Raw genomic sequence first — 17,194 nt, 5'->3', positions numbered from 1 at the left:
CTTTCATTTCCATATTTTCATCATGTGGTACTTCATTATACTTGTCCTTGACAACATTTCAGCTGCATATATTTGACTTTTTCAGATTTTTAAAAAACATTTTCCATGCAACACATAACAAGCTCATGACATATGGTGCATGAGACAAGTAATCAAGTAATGCAAGTGCATCAAGTAATTAATGCTAAAGTATTCCAAATTGTAGTATTGTCACTATTGCATAAGTAAAAGATTTGAATACTATTATAATCAACAATTTTATCACTAACACTGAAAAAATACTTTTGGCTCACCTTATCCAGAATCCCCAGAATCATTTACATCATGTGAGCTTTCTTTTATGCTTCTCTCCCTCAATTCTGAAGCCTCCCTATACAGTTTAAACCACAACAACAAACCTGCATAGAGGAAACATCTTCAACAAGAGAAGTGCCATCTGTCGCCTCAAACTAAGCAGGTGGGAGGAAGAGAAAGCCTAAAAAACGTTGTATGTAGACATAAAGGATACCCATTCCTCTTTGCATGCCTGCGCGCACACACACACACACACACACACACACACACACACACTCTCTTTTTACTACAAAAAGATAGAGATACACTCACAGTCTCAGTGCTTGTTAAAATAAAATAAAGGAAGAGAGAAGGAGGTTATTTGCTCTACAACCTCACTAAGGAGGTTTCCCATTGTTAAAAGGAGTGGCTGCACAGCCCTGTTTCCTTTCATCCCTTCTCCTTGAGGCATGCTGCCTTTGTCTCACAGAGGATAGAACAACCAGCCTCCCGGCCACGCTACACTGGTCAAATACCTGGGAACTACCACTGGCCTGGTGGGAAAAACAACAAGAGGAGTAGGAGGAGAGACAGAAAGAGAGAGAGAGGGGTGGGGGATAAGGTGCGAGTGTTAGTACAACGAGACTGACCAGCGGAGAAAAAAAGTGCCTGTTAAATAAAACCTGTTATTAAATCTCAAAAGGAAGGAGGAGGAAGTTGAACTATGAACACCTGGCACCAAACTACACTTCAAAAAGATGTTAGACTTGTTGACACTGAGGAAAAAAATGTTATGTATGATTTTAAAAGCTTAAATCATGACCACCTGTTAGTACTTTTCTTTCCTCTTTCTTCCTTAGTAAAAAAGGTAGCAACTGTGTGTGTGCAATTAAGGACTCTGAGGTTAAAGAAGGCAGACCTAACGTGATTTTTTTTCTTCCTTTTGCCTCCTTCCAATTCTGCACTTTCATGCCAGCTCAGCAGTATGAAGGAAGTTCCTGTATACGAGGCACTGTATAGGGGTGAAGCGAGTTTAAGTCCTCCCCAAACCCGACCACAGCCGGCTGAATGTAAAGCTTTACGTTCCAGTCCACACGGACTGCCTCGGCAACCAGACCTCACTGTCACACCTCATAAAGCAGAGCTCAAGCAGCGGGTTGTGTTTAAAGCCAGGGGGGGAAGATAAGGCAAAATAAGGACAAATAAGTAGGAAAATAAGAATGCACCCATTCAAGAAACTGTAGAGAAAAGAGTGAAAAGCCCTTGACAATAGCTCTTTAGCTGAACTTCTGATGGCATGTCTCCAGTACGCTGAATAAGAAAATATACTTTTGAGACAAATTGCAGCAGGAAACATAAGAAAGTGAAAAAGCCATTGGAGGGATTTTTTTTAAGACCATAATCCTCTCTCCTTATTTTTTTGCTTAGCTGTCGAGAGGGAAGCGCGGACCCACAAGTTTATTTTCAAATAGTCCACAAAGAATGCCTGTCATTTCCTGGCGTTCCCCACTTCCATATGAAAGCCCCCTTTCCTTGAGGAACAAAGGGAAAGATTCCAAAATTTCCATGGGGAGTTTCTTGCATGGCAGTACAATGGAGAGCATGTTGTGACAGAATTGAAACAGGCTGTTTCTCTCAGCTGTGACAAGATGGGGACTAATGCAACGTTTTTGTCTCACAGCTACCATACTTCATGATTAAAGCGGCAGCACGACAGCTGTAACATCTCCTAAATGAGCTGAGAGTGACGTCTAATGGCGGACCTGAATCTGTCTTTGACAACTCACTGGAATATCTCTTTTCTTCTCGTATCTAGGAAAGATTTTAGTGCCAGCTGAAACTGTTTGGACAAGTGTCTGACTTTATTAAGCATAGAGGAGGGTTCAGATCAAATTACATCAGAGTGCAGATGTTCAGAGTTTAACAGGTTTCCCTCATACCCTCTTAATGTGTGTTTATAATTCATAAATGTACCTGTAACACCAATAATGCACACATCTACACAGTGACACACAAGCCGTATGAGTTTCATAATTAACCAAAAGAACGTGTTTGTTCCTGAGGTGGAAAGAGTTCAAATGTCATGTGCTCCTGAACGGGCCAATAGGCTCTTGAAAGCCACCTGGCTTGACCCGAGCAGACCTGAGCCTTTGGCTAGACAAGAGGTCAGAGGTCATCCACTCAACTAGATAGGCAGTATGTCAAGATGCCTGAGGAAGGGTGCAGAGGTCTCCACTGCCTAATCTTTCCATCTACCCAACACTGCAGCCGCACACTCGAGAGAAGCACAAGCACACACACGTGCACAAACGGGTTCCTGCTGCTATGAACTCATTTACCCCTGAACTTCATTTACCTGTGATGCATAAACACAAAGCAAGTGGGTTTGTGGTAAACAGCAGTTGCGATAGGATCTCTGCTTTGGATCCATAGATTTACAATAAAGGCAGTTTAAAATAAAGAAACAATACAGGCATTACCTAACTCTTCTTCTGTATATGTATTTCATTATCCACTGGCCATGTATGCTTTTTATGTCTTCCAGATAACTCAGAAATAATTATTTAAAAAGTTTTTGTATTTAAGTTATTGTATTTCATTGATTTAAAAAAAAAAGCTATGGGGTGGGGCAAGTGTGTAAGCCTTTTTCTTCCTCCTCATTCATGGGTTCAATGTTTGATGGCAGCAGGGAAAGAGCTGGGCGTCTGCTGGGAGTCGTGATGGTGGGAGAAGTGAGATGGGACTCCCTGATGCTAACCACATTACATTTTAACTGAATTAACTAAAACAAAAAGGAACATTCTTTTTTACATATATCTTACTATGGAGGCTACAGATGATGTGTGGTTGAGACTCTCCACTGTGATAGCAGTTTGCAGCTCATCACATGTGCCTATACGAGCTACACAGGAATGACCATCATAATTCAAACAGGAGATAAGATAAGCCAACATCCAGCCAGCCCTCTGCTCGCATAACAGTAGCAGGCAGACGGTGGCTTTGCTCCATTCACTCAGCGCACCCTGATGACTCTCTGAGAGCAACTGCAAACTGAATTAAAGCCCTACAAGAGATATGCACTCGGACATTCTCTGCTCTTTGCTGCGAGGGAGTGGGAGGATGCTGCTTTGTCTCTTCACGAGGGACAAAGTGAATTATATGCAACTCAGATCTGAGAGGGACGGAAGTGGGGCTATCACAGCACATCAGCACCTATCAGTACTGTTCATCCATTGTGCATTTCATAGAACATAACAGATTTGTTTTCTCCGCTGGATTATGCACAAGAAATTTAGGTACAAGCAGTTAAATGTCAGCATGAGGTAAAAATGTTTGTTTCTTTTTAAATAAATAAATAAAAAAAACATGGTTTTTTTTTTCATTTAAGCACACTGTGTACAATCCATAGCCAGTAAAATGTGCTGCACCAAGCGTCTAGACCTACTATATCCAAATGGCAGAAGAATTTATGGAGACTGCCTCATTAACCTTAAGGCATATTAGTGCTTGGCACTGCACGCTGAGAGACTAAAGCTTCTAAAGTCTCCTTAAAGAAAGATAGTCTCAGCTGCTTTAAATTATCTGGAGGGTCAAAGCTGAGTGGCACATTAGAGCCAAAACTAAGTATGTAACGCTCGTGATGAAGTGTGTTTATTTGGTCAGTGCATCCTCTCAGAGTGCCCACCCTGAAAATGGCAGTCTGGCTGTTTTTGCCATGTGCTGGAGGCCCAAATTCCGGGAGGAAGTCAGATGCGCACAGGCTGTTTCCGAGAATTCAGGATGCGCAAAAGCCACGCTTGTAGTCTACTTGCACTATTCCAATTCTTGTCCATATTAAAAAAAAAAAAACACAGTGATGCATGTATTATGTCGCACTGCACACTTCTTTACGAAATCTTTTAATTGCCGCGGTTTGTTTCAGTGCAAATTCATTTTCTGGCTTCGTTACGCGCACGTCCACACACACGCAGACGGATCACGGATCATGAGTCACAGCTTGGCGAGAGACGGATGGCGGCTGTGAATGATCACTGTCTGCTTACTGCTCTTCAGGTGTCTCGCTCGGATTATTTGGGGGGCAGGGGGGCTGCTGTAATGTCGATACAATGACAGATGGTCCGCACAAAGCCGGTGCGCATTACAGCTGAAAAATAATAGCCACCATTTATCAGTGTTCGCCGACTTTCAAGCCCAATAGAAACAGCAGAGTCTCTGGTGAGTGGAATTAATCAAAGTTATATTGTTTGGGAGGCTCCCAGCAGGATTCCTTTAGGCTGCACTGGCTAAAACATATCGTTCGAACTTTCCCAGCAGCGGAAACTGCATTTATCTGTATACAGGGTACAATCGATGCGTCTCGCAAAGCATTCGAAAAGTTGAAGTGTGCAGAAAAAAAGGTTGCACAGACCCACCGCCCTCGGAAATCACGTTTCCCCTCGAGTCACATGGATGTTCTTATGAAATGAGCGATGAAAGACACGCTTCTCTATCCGCTGGCATGTTTCACATGCGCTCATTTAAGAGACGTGAAGCCGCCTCATTAGAGCGCCAACCCAGACCCCATCACGTCAGTTTCACAACCGTTCAATGTGCATATTATTCAGCACAATATTTACTTAATCACATTAACGAATATAGGCTATTAAAGACGCATCATTTCCCTTTAACTACAGCGTCACTTTGTACAGATTCTACTGGATTTAACAAAACAACGCCTCCATATTTTTTTTTTTAGTTTATATAGTTGCATTTAACATGATGGCATACTTACACAAATTTCCCTTCACCCGCTTCTTGTAAAACAACAGGATTCACTGTCCTGTCGAGGTGGACTGATGCGATTTCTTCAAGTCACAGTGGGTATTTTCACTCTCATCACATCCGTCCGAGTCCAACTCTTCACCGACTGAGCGCCCGGCTCTCTGATCCACAGATTACGTCTGTTTGAGAGGCAGGAGGGAGGGCATCCGGTTTACAGGGATCACCGGGAGGACCGGGATTGGCTCAGAGGAGATAGTTTGATAAAATGCGCGTCTGCCATTGGATGACGCTGAAAGGAGAGAGGGAGGGAGGGGGGCGCTGTCGTGTATTATTCAGGAGAAACCGGGTGGGGAGTGGAAGAGGAGAATACTCGGGGCAAAGCGGCATATGCAGACAATGCCCTGTGTCTCAGAAATTCAGATTTCATTGGTGGACTCATCCACCAGAGTTTATGGCTTCCAATAATCTCCTCAAATGGACTAACAGGCAAATTGGAGCACTTATGGTAACCAAATAGTGTCTGTGGTAGCTATTAGTGTTTAGAAATGACCTCAGAGTTCTTAATATAGGCTCTGGGATCACTGTAATAACCCCATAATGGCAATTTCATATAGGAAAAAAATTATGTAACATAGAGAAAACCTTTAGATTTACACCATTACAGCAGTATAGCCTATAATTTTCTTTCGACTTGTTCTTTCTATGTTTGTTCTATTTTAGGGTTAAAAGTAAATATGCTGGACTAACCAGATGGAAGGGAACAACTATAAATAAATCAAACAACCATTATTTTGCAACATCAAACCTTATGAAAGTCTGTGTGTGTGTGTGCGGATGTGACTTTCTGTATGTGTGTATCTGTGTAAGAGTGTGTATGGGTGTGTGTTTCTGCTGTATGTAGGCTACAAGACAGCTGGAACTGCAGATTTTCCACACAGGAGTAAGGGAGGAAATGGTGCATGGATAATTCTCTCTTCAGATCCTCTGGTACTCGCTCCGAGAGTACTCAGCTGAATCAATACTGCTCAAAGCTTTCTCATGTTCCCCTTCTCACATCAGTGCTACTGTTGGGAGGCAGCGGAGTCCGGGGTTAGTCCATTTTAGGCGCTTTCTGGAGATGATTATTTGATGTAAAAACGCCACCACTGCTTCTGTAGAGGGATAATTACAATGCTAAATCACCCTTGACCTACAGCAGGCCTCCTGCATACACACATATTCATATCCATAATACAGACTGTGAGTTGTTAACCTGCATACTGAGCCGGTGTGTGAGCAGAAAGAGAAATCCTAATAGCCACAGCGGGGGCTCTTCTCTGACCGGTAGCCATGGTGATTGAACACATTTCTCCACACAGCAAGAAAGGCGGTCTGTCTGTGCTCCACCACACAGGCCTTTTATTAGGCCCAGACCCTCGGACTGAAAGGAAGGAAGCACCTAGTGGAGGATCACACCCACTTCATTGTGACTCTACAATTTTACGACAGTCATGGGGCCGTCCGCCACAAATTAGCTCTTTTTGGGAAGACGCTCTGCTCTTGTCTTCCTTAAACCGATAAAATAACACGCTCAAATCCGAACAAAGCAGCACATCATCTGATTATTGTGCGGATTTGAAGGCTCATTTGCATAACTGGTGGGAATGATGCTCTCAGAAGTATAGCACCTAGATTTATTCAGTATTCAGTCTAATTTCAAACATCCAAAAAGAGAGCAACAGCCCTGGCTTGATTTCCTTTAAGCTTCTAATCTCTCTTTTCTCTTAATTTAGCTACAGCTTCAATCACAGCTATTTCACAAATCTAGAACCGTGTGGGAGTTTATATGTCAATGCTATCATGTGAAAATCTTATAATTCCATATTCACTGAAAACAATATTTTAATTTGAATTGAAGGGCCATGTGGTTTTCAATGGGTTCTAAGGTTTTGGCCCCACTTTCTGATAAGGGTTAGGGTCTATGAGTACAGCCCTTGTAACAACTAAAACAAGACTATGTAACTGTTGAAAGAATAAAACCTAAAAATGAAACATTTATTTAATTTAGCCAACCTTACTTTATGAAATACATGCTACTCTTACCAGTAGCTTATGGTGGCTAATGTTAGCAAACTTTAGATCGTGTTGTGTAAGTGATATTACTGAGTCAGCGTTCGGACTTTCTGACTCCTCCCTACTTGTGCTACTGTAAACACTAGCTTTAGCATGTTGCAGAAAACATTTCAAGAGTTTTATCACAAAAACCATACAATAATTCAATGAAATGCAACTCACCATGTTTCCCGCTTTTGTTCCCATTACACTCGCTTTCGATCATTTGATGATAATGATAATCTTTAAAGCAACAATCGAGTCAAGAGTTGCCAAATCTTCTCAAAATCAATCTTATGAACTCCAAAGTGTGTTTTCATCAATCTGCAAACATGTCTGAAAGAAATATCAACTTTTTATGAGCTAAGCAAGCTCATAAAAAGTTGATATTTCTTTCTTTTCTCATTAAGGCCCATGTGCAGCTGTGCCTGTGTAAGCTAGACTGATGTGTGTGTGTGTGTGTGTGTGTGTGTGTGTGTGTGTGTGTGTGTGTGTGTGTGTGTCTGTGTGTGATCCAGACCCAAGCCATGCAGCCATGGACTCAACACAAATGGAAAGTGTCCGATGTGCTACTGTTGATTACCATGACAACGTATTACACTGAGGCTTAAAACCATGGCTGTCCCATACTGTGCCTAGTAAGAGTGACATCTCCAACTGCTTCAGCAATGAGCTGTCTAACACGCTGCCATCCTCTACAGATGGAGCACATACTGTACAGTAGGCCAATCAACATTTCTGAGAATTATCCTACAGACGAGAGGGGTATCAATCTTCTCATCTAACGCTCAGCAAGAAAGCAAATAAAAGTATGTCAAACTATTCCTTTAAAGTTTCAGCAGTTAAATCTTACATGCTGTATATTTCGATACATAACTATAATGTGCATATGTCCACCGTAAAGGGCTATTATAGTGCTTTGGGTAATTTGGGAATCCAGATATCAAGTGTTTTTCCGAAACAGAACAGTGGATATTAGCAATAGCAATCACCGCTATCACTTTTTTTGCCTCCAAATGTCAGTATAGCTATAAAATCTGGGTTATCATTAGACACACACAGGTTTTGTTTATTTGATGGGTCAGAAAACCTTCATATAGCTGTTGTCTGGTAACTGCTAATTGCAAAACCACAGTGTGAGCGTCTTATCTCACATCATCAACAGTATGGCACAGTCCCTGGCAACTCCGGACCACATCCACCAACCCCATGTTCAACTCTGCCATCATGAATGCCTCCTGTTGGGTTTCATTCCTGCTCGATGCCAGCAGCAAATTCTCTGTCTCAATTAATCACTGAGTTTCTAATGGAATGCTTCCCTTCAGGATGAGGCCCATCACAGAGGGGGCTGCAGTCAGTGCTGTCGGTGAAGCTGCTCTGATTGCCTGAATACACTCCCAGCTTTGGAGTCACTGCAGATGTCTGCTAATTGTGGTGATTATGGGGAACGGAGGGGGGTAGGAATATGTAATGAATTTCCCATTGCTTTCATGCCTCACATCCTTTGGTTATGTTCATCTGCTATACAAGTGGAGCATCCGCAGGGTTTGGAGACGGACAAAAGTGAGATGGGAGATTGGGCACGGGCTTTTGGACGGGCAGCTATTCTAACCGCAAGTGCAGCCAGATTTGGGCCATTTATTCTTTTTGTTCTGTTAATTTCTGATACAATGCTGGTTTTAATTCCACTCCTCTCCTGCTCTATGCTCTTGTTCTGTCACTTCTTTCTCCTCTTCTTTACAAATCTATGAACAGCGGACGGCTTTAAAAACCTTTAGCAACCTTTCTCACTGGCTAATGAGATCCAAATTACACCTAACAAATGAAATCAAGTCAATTTTATCTATAAAGCCCAGAATCACAGATTCGTATTAAAGCACACTTTACAATTTGAACAACTCAGAGCATTGATTAACAGGGGGAAACAGGTAGCCTGGCTCTGGTAAAACAAAAACTACCAGCACCTCTAAAGATCACTAATTATAATAATTACATGTTCTTTTGTTTAATTTGCATTAAAACTATAGTGTAAAAATGAAAAGTTGTGTTTTTTGGGAGGTTATGCCCCAGACTACTGATCCAGGCTAGGTGTTTCCCCCTGTTGCCAGTCTTTATGCTAAGCTACGCTATCCAGCTGCGAGCTGTAGCCTTATATTTAGTGTGCAGATATGAGAGTGGTATCAATCTTGTCATCTAACTGTCAGCAAGAAAGTAAATAGACCTATTTCCTAAAGTGAAGTTATTCCTTTAAGGAAATAAATTATATATATTAAAAATAATAAGTAAATATTAAACATAATACCTTGAATAATTTCAGGCAGAATGTGAACTGGAGTGAAGATGATGGATCACAAATGATGTTGAGCAACTTCCAGGCGCCACTAAACATTCATTCCAATTGTATCCGTGATAAAGCACTGTAACGCCAGACTCCAGAGGCAGAAATAAACAAAATGTTACACAGTTCTCATGTTCAGAACACTGTTACATTTTTTATATTGTTACAAGAAAAAATAAAACTGGTGGTTGTGCATATTTAAAAGCCATATGTAAATTGCTTGTGCAGCTTAAGAACCTATTAAACTGAGAGGATTATACACGCAACCTGAATTTCTGCACATTCTTCTCTTTTTGGTTATCGTGCCACTCTTGGACATGCTACTCTGGACGTTGAACTGGAACAAATCATATTCATACATTTAGCATATTAATGAAGTTAAATATCAGACATTCTCTCTTCTCTGTTGCAAATGCAAACATGCCCTGATTAATTGTGGGATGTGCTTTTGCAAGGCAAGAGTTAGCTAATTCCTTTGGGGCGAGTGCCCTTCCTGTCACACTGATCAAAGACTTTCTCTTGATATGAGCATAAACTGCTCCATGCCCCATCGCAGTCAATGTCTGTGCATGCGTGCGACTTTGTGTGTGTTTGTGCGAGTGCATGTCTGTGTGTGTGTGTTTGTGTGTGTGTGTGTGTGTGTGTGTGTGTGTGTGTGTGTGTGTGTGTGTGTGTGTGTGCGTGTGTGTGTGTGTGTCCATCCCCCATCACCAGAGGCTGTATTATGCATTGTTGTTGGCATGGCCTACATGCTCACCCAAGCATGGTCCAGTGTGGTACAGTACACACGTCTTCCCATCCCCAACGCACACCCCTGTCGTGTCCGCAGGCCCGCTTCATTTACCTTTGCTCCTGAATTAATGCTAGTTAACTGTCACATTAATTCAGATCTGTTGGCCCGCTTTGTCAACAACATAAACTAGCCTCAGTGTGTGATAGCCAGGGTTATTTTTGCTTCGATACACAGCATACACATGGCCTGACTATGCCTCAATGTATGTAGGCTACCTAAAGCTGCAACCATCCATATATAACATAATCTGAAAAAAAGGCACTGTTTCGTAAGATTTTATAGCTATATGCTGCTTTGTAACAAAATTGCAAAGAATGCAGCAAAATCTTCTCTACTTAGTGCAGTCGTGGCTGTAGTGCAGGTGTTTCATTCAGTGTTTCAATAGAGGCCAAACCGTGGGCGTGGATGCTCGATTGAATGAGTGCATGGCCTTGTATCGGCGTATGTCTTCACATGTACATGTGTGTGGAGCATATATTTGCCTTCCAGAAGCAAGTGTGTTAAATTCTCTTAGCATGTGTGACGAATCAAGTGGCTGGGAAAAGAGTAGCGCGTTGCATGGCCTTTCTCGCCCATCTCACAAACTGAATTCTAAAGACGCTATCGATCTGTCAAGGTCTCAATTCGAATTTTGCTCTGGCCCTAACTCACTATCTTATCTGTGTGGCTTTCTATCTCCCTGTCTGCATCTTCCACTGTGTCTGTCTTTGAATCTTCTTCTTTATTTCTTGCTCAGAAGAGAGAGAGCATCCCCCACTCATACGTCTTTCATCCTAATCCGTAGTCTCTGTCCAAGAAAGGGCCTCCTTTTCACTTGTCTGCCCTAAAGCCTCTTATATGTGACCCCTCTGTGGCCCCCATCAGGGTTCTCTCCCACGGCCAGAAACCACTCACACAAACACACACACAGAGACACACACATCTGTGCATTTTAGTTTATAAACCATGTAAAGTTGCATGTGTTTGTGCTGAAACAACTTAATATTTCAACTACAAAAACTAGCAGAGGTCAGAATGCATTTTCTCCAAACACCATAACCGAAACGTTCTAAAGTCACGATTAGCTGAACTGACAGAGCCTCTTACTATATAGTTTTGCCTGAAGGTGAGGCAAATTTACCGCCAGGCTGACTAACACAGCTGCTGGGAGAGCGTGTTTCTCGTTAAAAGAACTGACCTCAATAAAGATGGACGTTTGGCAGTCTGTTATGTAACTGACTGAGGATGATCCTAAAGCTGTGTGAATGTGTGTGGGTTTGCTCCAGTGCTTTCATGTTAGGGGCAGATTATGTGTGCATTTGCTTGCATGTGTGTATGTGTTAGAGGGGGTATACTGGGGCATATATGGTGTGCAAGTGTTTATAAGAATATTCATGTGCATATCATGGCTAGTTAGGGACCGTACGGAAATTTCACTTTTTTTTTTTAAAGAAATATTTTCTTTGCACCCTTTCCTTAACTTAAAAAAAACTGCAACATCTTTCTCCCCCATACCTAAAAAGACAGTACTGAACAGTATTGAATTGGTACAACTTACTTAATAGTGTACTCCAATTAAAACCTAAATGTCTTTATAACATAGCCAATGTACAGATTAGAAGTGAAATTGAAACTTGCTAAATGTACAGTGTTGGGGAGTAACAGAATACATGTACCGCCGTTATGTATTCAGAATACAAATTATGAGTAACTGTATTTTGTTACAGTTACAATTTAAATAGTTGGTATTTAGAATACAGTTACATTGTTGAAATCAGTGGATTACATGACGATACTTCTCTGTTTCACGAGTTTATTCACTCTCTGAATAAATTAAGGCAACTCCATGCATTTCCCATAAGCCCCAATATGAAAACGAAAAGATTAGCTATTTGCGTGATCAGTCACAATGGAGTCGGAACCGGCACAACAGAGCCAGGGCAGGAATGCGTTTCTATCTTGGAAATTTAAACAGCATTTCACATTAAAGAAAGAACAGGAAGAATGAAATATAACTGTGCAGTGCAACCTCTGCTTGCCAGCAACCAACCTCCTTTCAGCGTCCAAATTACTCCACCTCCAACCTGAAGAAGCATCTTAAAGTAAGTTTTTTTTTTTTAATTAGCCAAGGGTAGACGTCCGCTGTAGTTTTATGGTCACCTTGCTATTTTATAGTTGATGTGCGACTTTACATTCTCCTACGTACTGATTTACTAGCCCCAGAGCCTTTGAAAGACTGACTAGCCCCATTTGACGTGAGCTAACGTTAGCTAAAATTAGCTCGTGGTAGATTTTTGTAGTATGCAGTTCGGGACTACAAATATATAAATACAACAATCTATCTGCTTGTTCAGGTACACATTCAGCCAGTTGGAACAGAAGAACACAACAGAATAGGGCTGTTTAGTAAGCTGTATGTGATGGCCGCATTCCTATACTTAGAAATTCAATTCAATGTGGAAGTAATCCAAGTATTCAGAAAACGTTACTCAGATTGAGTAACGTAACGGAATACGTTACAAATTACATTTTTGGGCATGTATTATGTATTCTGTAACGGAATATGTTTTGAAAGTATCCTTCCCAACACTGTAAATATATGGCAGACATTACAAAATGTTGAATATTTTGAATATTCCAGCCACTCTGTGACCAAGTAATCTTAAGTGCATCATACATGCAGAAAAATCAGCAATGCATTTAGTTTGTTGTGTATTTTGGGCTACTGTGGGATCCGTGGTGAGATAAGATGGTGAGCCCAGTTGATATTTAGATGTAATATTATTTCAACTGTGATGTTTTTACTTTTGCTTCTATGGTTTCTGCTGCTGTAGCACAGCCCCCCAGCGAGGAGGGAATACTGTTTTCCCTCGCAGCAAAAGGAAACATGAGTCAGGACAGCGTGAGCGAATGTCACAGAGCAGTGACAAAATATGTGGTGAAAGCTCCTCACCCTTTCAGCACAGTAGAAATTCTGTGGTTTAGATATGATACTGAGTGAAATAAAAACATATTTTTGTTTTAACTAAGATATATATTAATTCTCCACCAATTCAACTACCTAAAAAGATTTGATAAGGCATTCAAATGGATTTGAATTTGATTAACGGAATAAGAACTGGATTCAGATTTCATAAAACACTATCGAACCTCATCCCTTGTCATTTAACCAATACAGTCCCAAACCCCAATAGCTATACCCTTTGATATAGTTAATATGTAAATAACTAGGCTAGGCTAAAATAAAACATAAACCAAATCTCTGCTCTCCCAGAAAAGTCAAACTACTGTCCTTTAAGCCAAAAGAAAACCCTCTCACTTTTCTGACCCCCCTTGTCCCCTAATCATTTTTTACAGTCCCTTAGTTGGTGCAGTATACTGTGGGCTATATAGATGGGGTTATGCTTAAAACAGCAGAGCTGTGGTCTTGGTAGCATGTGCTACAGTATATATCTCAACTGAATGCTGATACTATATTCTGTAAAGATCCATACATACCGATGCAATGCCACGATATACATAGAAACCACACTTTCTATAGAGTTACTGCGATCCCTCAGAAGTGGTCATACAGTAAACATATCACACTGCACTCAGCACTACAGAGAGGCTCTCTGTCTGCACTGTATTGTGGGATTTGATGCTGGCTTGCACTCTGCCTGGTGTGACCCCACCCCTGGTAAATACAGGGTTGGAGGTTTCCTCCGTGGATAAAAATACACTTGCCTCTCAGCAGAGAGGGGGGAGAAAAGCCAGAATTCTTCTTTCTTCTGCGCCCATTGTGCACGAGGAGCTAAAGACTTCCACACTCATCGCAAGTGATTTTTTTTTGTTCGCAGATTTGCAATGTTAATTGTTTGAGTCCACAAAAGTTGACAGAGTGTCACAAAGTACATGTTATAGAAGTGAGCAGCAATTCTGGTGAATGCTTGCATTATTTATAGCATTTGTTAAGGATGTTGCAACTTATTTGGTCATTTGGTGAGCTATGTTTTTCCTTCTTCCTGCTTTTGTCTTTTGTCCTTCATGAGCTCCCTTACTTCACAAAATCCAACGTCATCATTGTGTTGCGTAAGTGTTTCAAGCTGGCAGAGGCCTGTACAACAGGCATAGGTACGGTCACTGAAAAACTTGATATCAAAAGTTTGACAAGACTCACCAGTGGTGTTCTGTGGTCGATCTCATACGTGCACTAAGAGCTTTCTGTTTGGAGAAGAGAGTTTTCTACTCGTAGAACTCAACTGGAAAACTGGAGACTGAGTGACTTCCTTATTTGAGCTGGAAACACACAGACTCAGTAACAGAGTTATGGTGCTTAGGACTCCATGCCGGTGAGTAATGGCATCAAGTTAATGATTATTTAGTGTCAGTTTGATCTTGGTGGATCAAGTTTTTACCAAGCAGTCAGAACAAAAAGCCCAACAAATTGTGATCATAAATGTTGACTGCATAACTTTTAATGTTTGTTGATTTGATCTCTTGACAGAAACAAGAATGTCCATGCAATTGTGCACCTCTCTCTTCAACTCCAGTTTATTGAAGAAATGAAGAAGAATATGTCGTTAAATCACATATGATCCTGTCTGCTTATCTCATTGGCTGAAGGTTGACTAGCACGTAAAACTGAAAATGAATCAGGGGGGACAAGAAAATCAGGGGACAGGACTGAGAGATGTCTTAGACATACTAGTTAAGGCACTTCCGCAAAAGCTGCTAAGCCTGACATTCCAGCTGGGTGAGTCTCCTGAAGAAAATATTGTACACGCCTTATGTCTGATCCTTCTCCAGAAAGAGGAACGGGCCCTGAACAAACTCCAGATGCTGAAGGACAACTACCTCGCTAACCATCTAGCTGAGAAGTGGCAGATGAGTGGAGGCAAATTTGAAGATTTTGCTGATCATTGTGGTCATTTTCAAGAGTTTACAGGAGAATCTTTGGCACAGTTGGCTCGTCTTTTCAAGGTTCTGTCAGAACAGAGGCTGTGTGATCCAACTCTGAGAAATCTGGCATATAAGAGATCCCTTTCCAGTGACATTCGAAAAACAAGTAAATGTAAGGATCTAGAGTATGATCTGCTCAGAGAGGAAGCTAAAAATGTGTGTGGGCCTCAGTTTGCAGAGTTGATTTGCTCCCCAAAGGATCTCAAGTCGGGGTCTTACCATGATCCTCTTAGCAGCTTGGGTGAAGGAAACACAACTTTAAAAGTTACCCTGTCTCAGGATCAGTCAGAGAGAGCTCACAGTCTGCCCAGCCCACTGCAGGCGACCTCTTCAATACCCTCATACCCCTCTCATCTAGAGATAAGTATACCTCCAACAGCCTCATTTCAAGACGACAAAATAACTCCAGAAACATCAGATAAATCCAAACTAAACAATCCCGTCCTTTTTGGTGAATGTGAAGCAAAAAATGCACTTGGGCAATCTCACACATCTCAGCCTAAATCCAGTGAACCTCCTATGTTTGGTGCAAAGAAACACTCAAAGATGGATGGCACATTAGCCGCAGAGGGCAGTAAGTTGGACAGTCTTATCACTCGATGTGAGACTCTAAACCAAACCACTAAACCAACCACTGAACCAAACTTTGCTACTGCAGCAAACATTTTCCCACTCAAGATGCCTGTTCCAAATGAAATGCATGAAAGTAAAGATGCAGAAGAGGAGGAAAAGCCAACATTTTATCCATTCGTTATCTTGCATGCACCGGAGGATGAAGATGTGGCCGAGAGCATGAGAGAAAGACTGGAAACATTGATGCGAGTTGATGGGGAAGGTGCAACTTTTTCAGGGGACTTTGCCGAGCCAGGAAAGAGCACTCTGAGGTGTGTAGAGGATGCTATCAACAACTCGGCCTTCACTCTTCTGCTGCTTACCTGCAACTTTAACACTCGCATGCTGGAGATGGAGACAGACTCTGCCCTTATCAACTCCATGAACAAGAAACACAAGTACAACACAGTTATCCCTCTGCTGCCACTGGAGAACTGCATGCCCAGAGAGAGCATCCCTTTGGTTTTGCGGACATTAAATCCCCTCAGGGAGAACAACAGCTTTGCAAGGCAATTAAATAAGTTTTTGTCTCCAGCGAAGATTAAAAACCAGAAAAAAATCTGGACAGCAGAGCAGACAGTAAAAATGCAGATGGAGAGACAGGAGAGACTAAAGAATTTAAACCAGTACCAGAAGCAGTTGATCAAAGAGTGTAGCACAGCACAGTTGCTGGAGAAAGAGAACCTGAGCCTTTTAATGGCACAAAGACTTCTTTTCGGCCCCAGTGTTCCACCAGAACAGGAGGGTGGTGACGGCAGGGTTCAGTGGCAACAACAACAACAACAACAACAACAACAACAACAACCAAATATTCACATTGAAAATGCTAGGTACATTATGATTGGTAATGACTCTCAAATGACTGTGGATTTTGGTGGAGGTGCAGACAAAGAAGATTACATTGACAGAGAGGAGGAGCAATAACCTTAAAGAGGATATTTTCTGGAGTCAATGTATTTGAAAAAAAAAAAAAAAAAAGAGAGAAATCATGTTTTGTCTAAACACTAAAATGTCAGAGCTGTAATATCCATTGTAGGGTATTTACTGCAGATTGCTTCATTGTATTTACAGTAAACGTGTTGGTGAAAGCAAATTCAATAAAACTGTCAAAAGAGCAATTAAGTGCCGTCTTAATGATTTCAGAGGACGCTGTAAAGAGAGTCTGTTAAGCAGAACCGTTTCAGATGAATATTTAGCAGAGGACTGCCATCTACTGATATGTGTGTGTACTTCCTGGTCTCAGCAGCTGTATGAACCCACTATAAACACTAGGGAGCAATGTTGTTACACGCTCCTCATTGCTCTCCACAGGATCTTTGAAATGCAGTGTCATCCATTCAACTGTTCTGGTATCTGAGAGCCAAAAGAGATTAAATCAAATCTTTATATTTTCCATAGTAATGTTT

The 17,194-nt window shown here is 41.5% G+C and overlaps 1 protein-coding gene and 1 long non-coding RNA gene across 3 annotated transcripts in view; one reads left to right on the top strand and one right to left on the bottom strand.

The window, feature by feature from the left end:
• The window catches only part of LOC116037393, an 11,420-nt gene extending 6,190 nt beyond the window's left edge, over positions 1 to 5,230 (bottom strand). Inside the window, exon 1 of the long non-coding RNA XR_004101863.2 lies at positions 5,045 to 5,230. This is a non-coding gene — a long non-coding RNA (uncharacterized LOC116037393). The remainder of the gene's footprint in view (positions 1 to 5,044) is intronic.
• A 9,042-nt stretch (positions 5,231 to 14,272) lies between these two features.
• On the top strand, positions 14,273 to 16,906 carry ticam1 (toll-like receptor adaptor molecule 1). 2 transcript variants are annotated; one of them, XM_036005441.1, is made up of 3 exons: positions 14,273 to 14,566; positions 14,722 to 16,744; positions 16,780 to 16,906. In XM_036005441.1, exon 2 carries the CDS (start codon positions 14,865 to 14,867, stop codon positions 16,710 to 16,712), a length of 1,848 nt encoding a protein of 615 aa, XP_035861334.1. In that variant the 5' UTR covers positions 14,273 to 14,566; positions 14,722 to 14,864; the 3' UTR covers positions 16,713 to 16,744; positions 16,780 to 16,906. The 2 variants fall into 2 exon arrangements, with proteins under 2 accessions (XP_035861334.1, XP_031137132.1); XM_031281272.2 differs by having other exon boundaries at positions 14,274 to 14,566; positions 14,722 to 16,906.
• The last annotated feature ends 288 nt before the right edge of the window (positions 16,907 to 17,194 follow it).

This window comes from Sander lucioperca, chromosome 9 (genome assembly GCF_008315115.2).
Source record: "Sander lucioperca isolate FBNREF2018 chromosome 9, SLUC_FBN_1.2, whole genome shotgun sequence".
Lineage (NCBI taxonomy): Eukaryota > Metazoa > Chordata > Actinopteri > Perciformes > Percidae > Sander > Sander lucioperca.
This window is presented reverse-complemented; position numbering and strand designations above follow the sequence as displayed.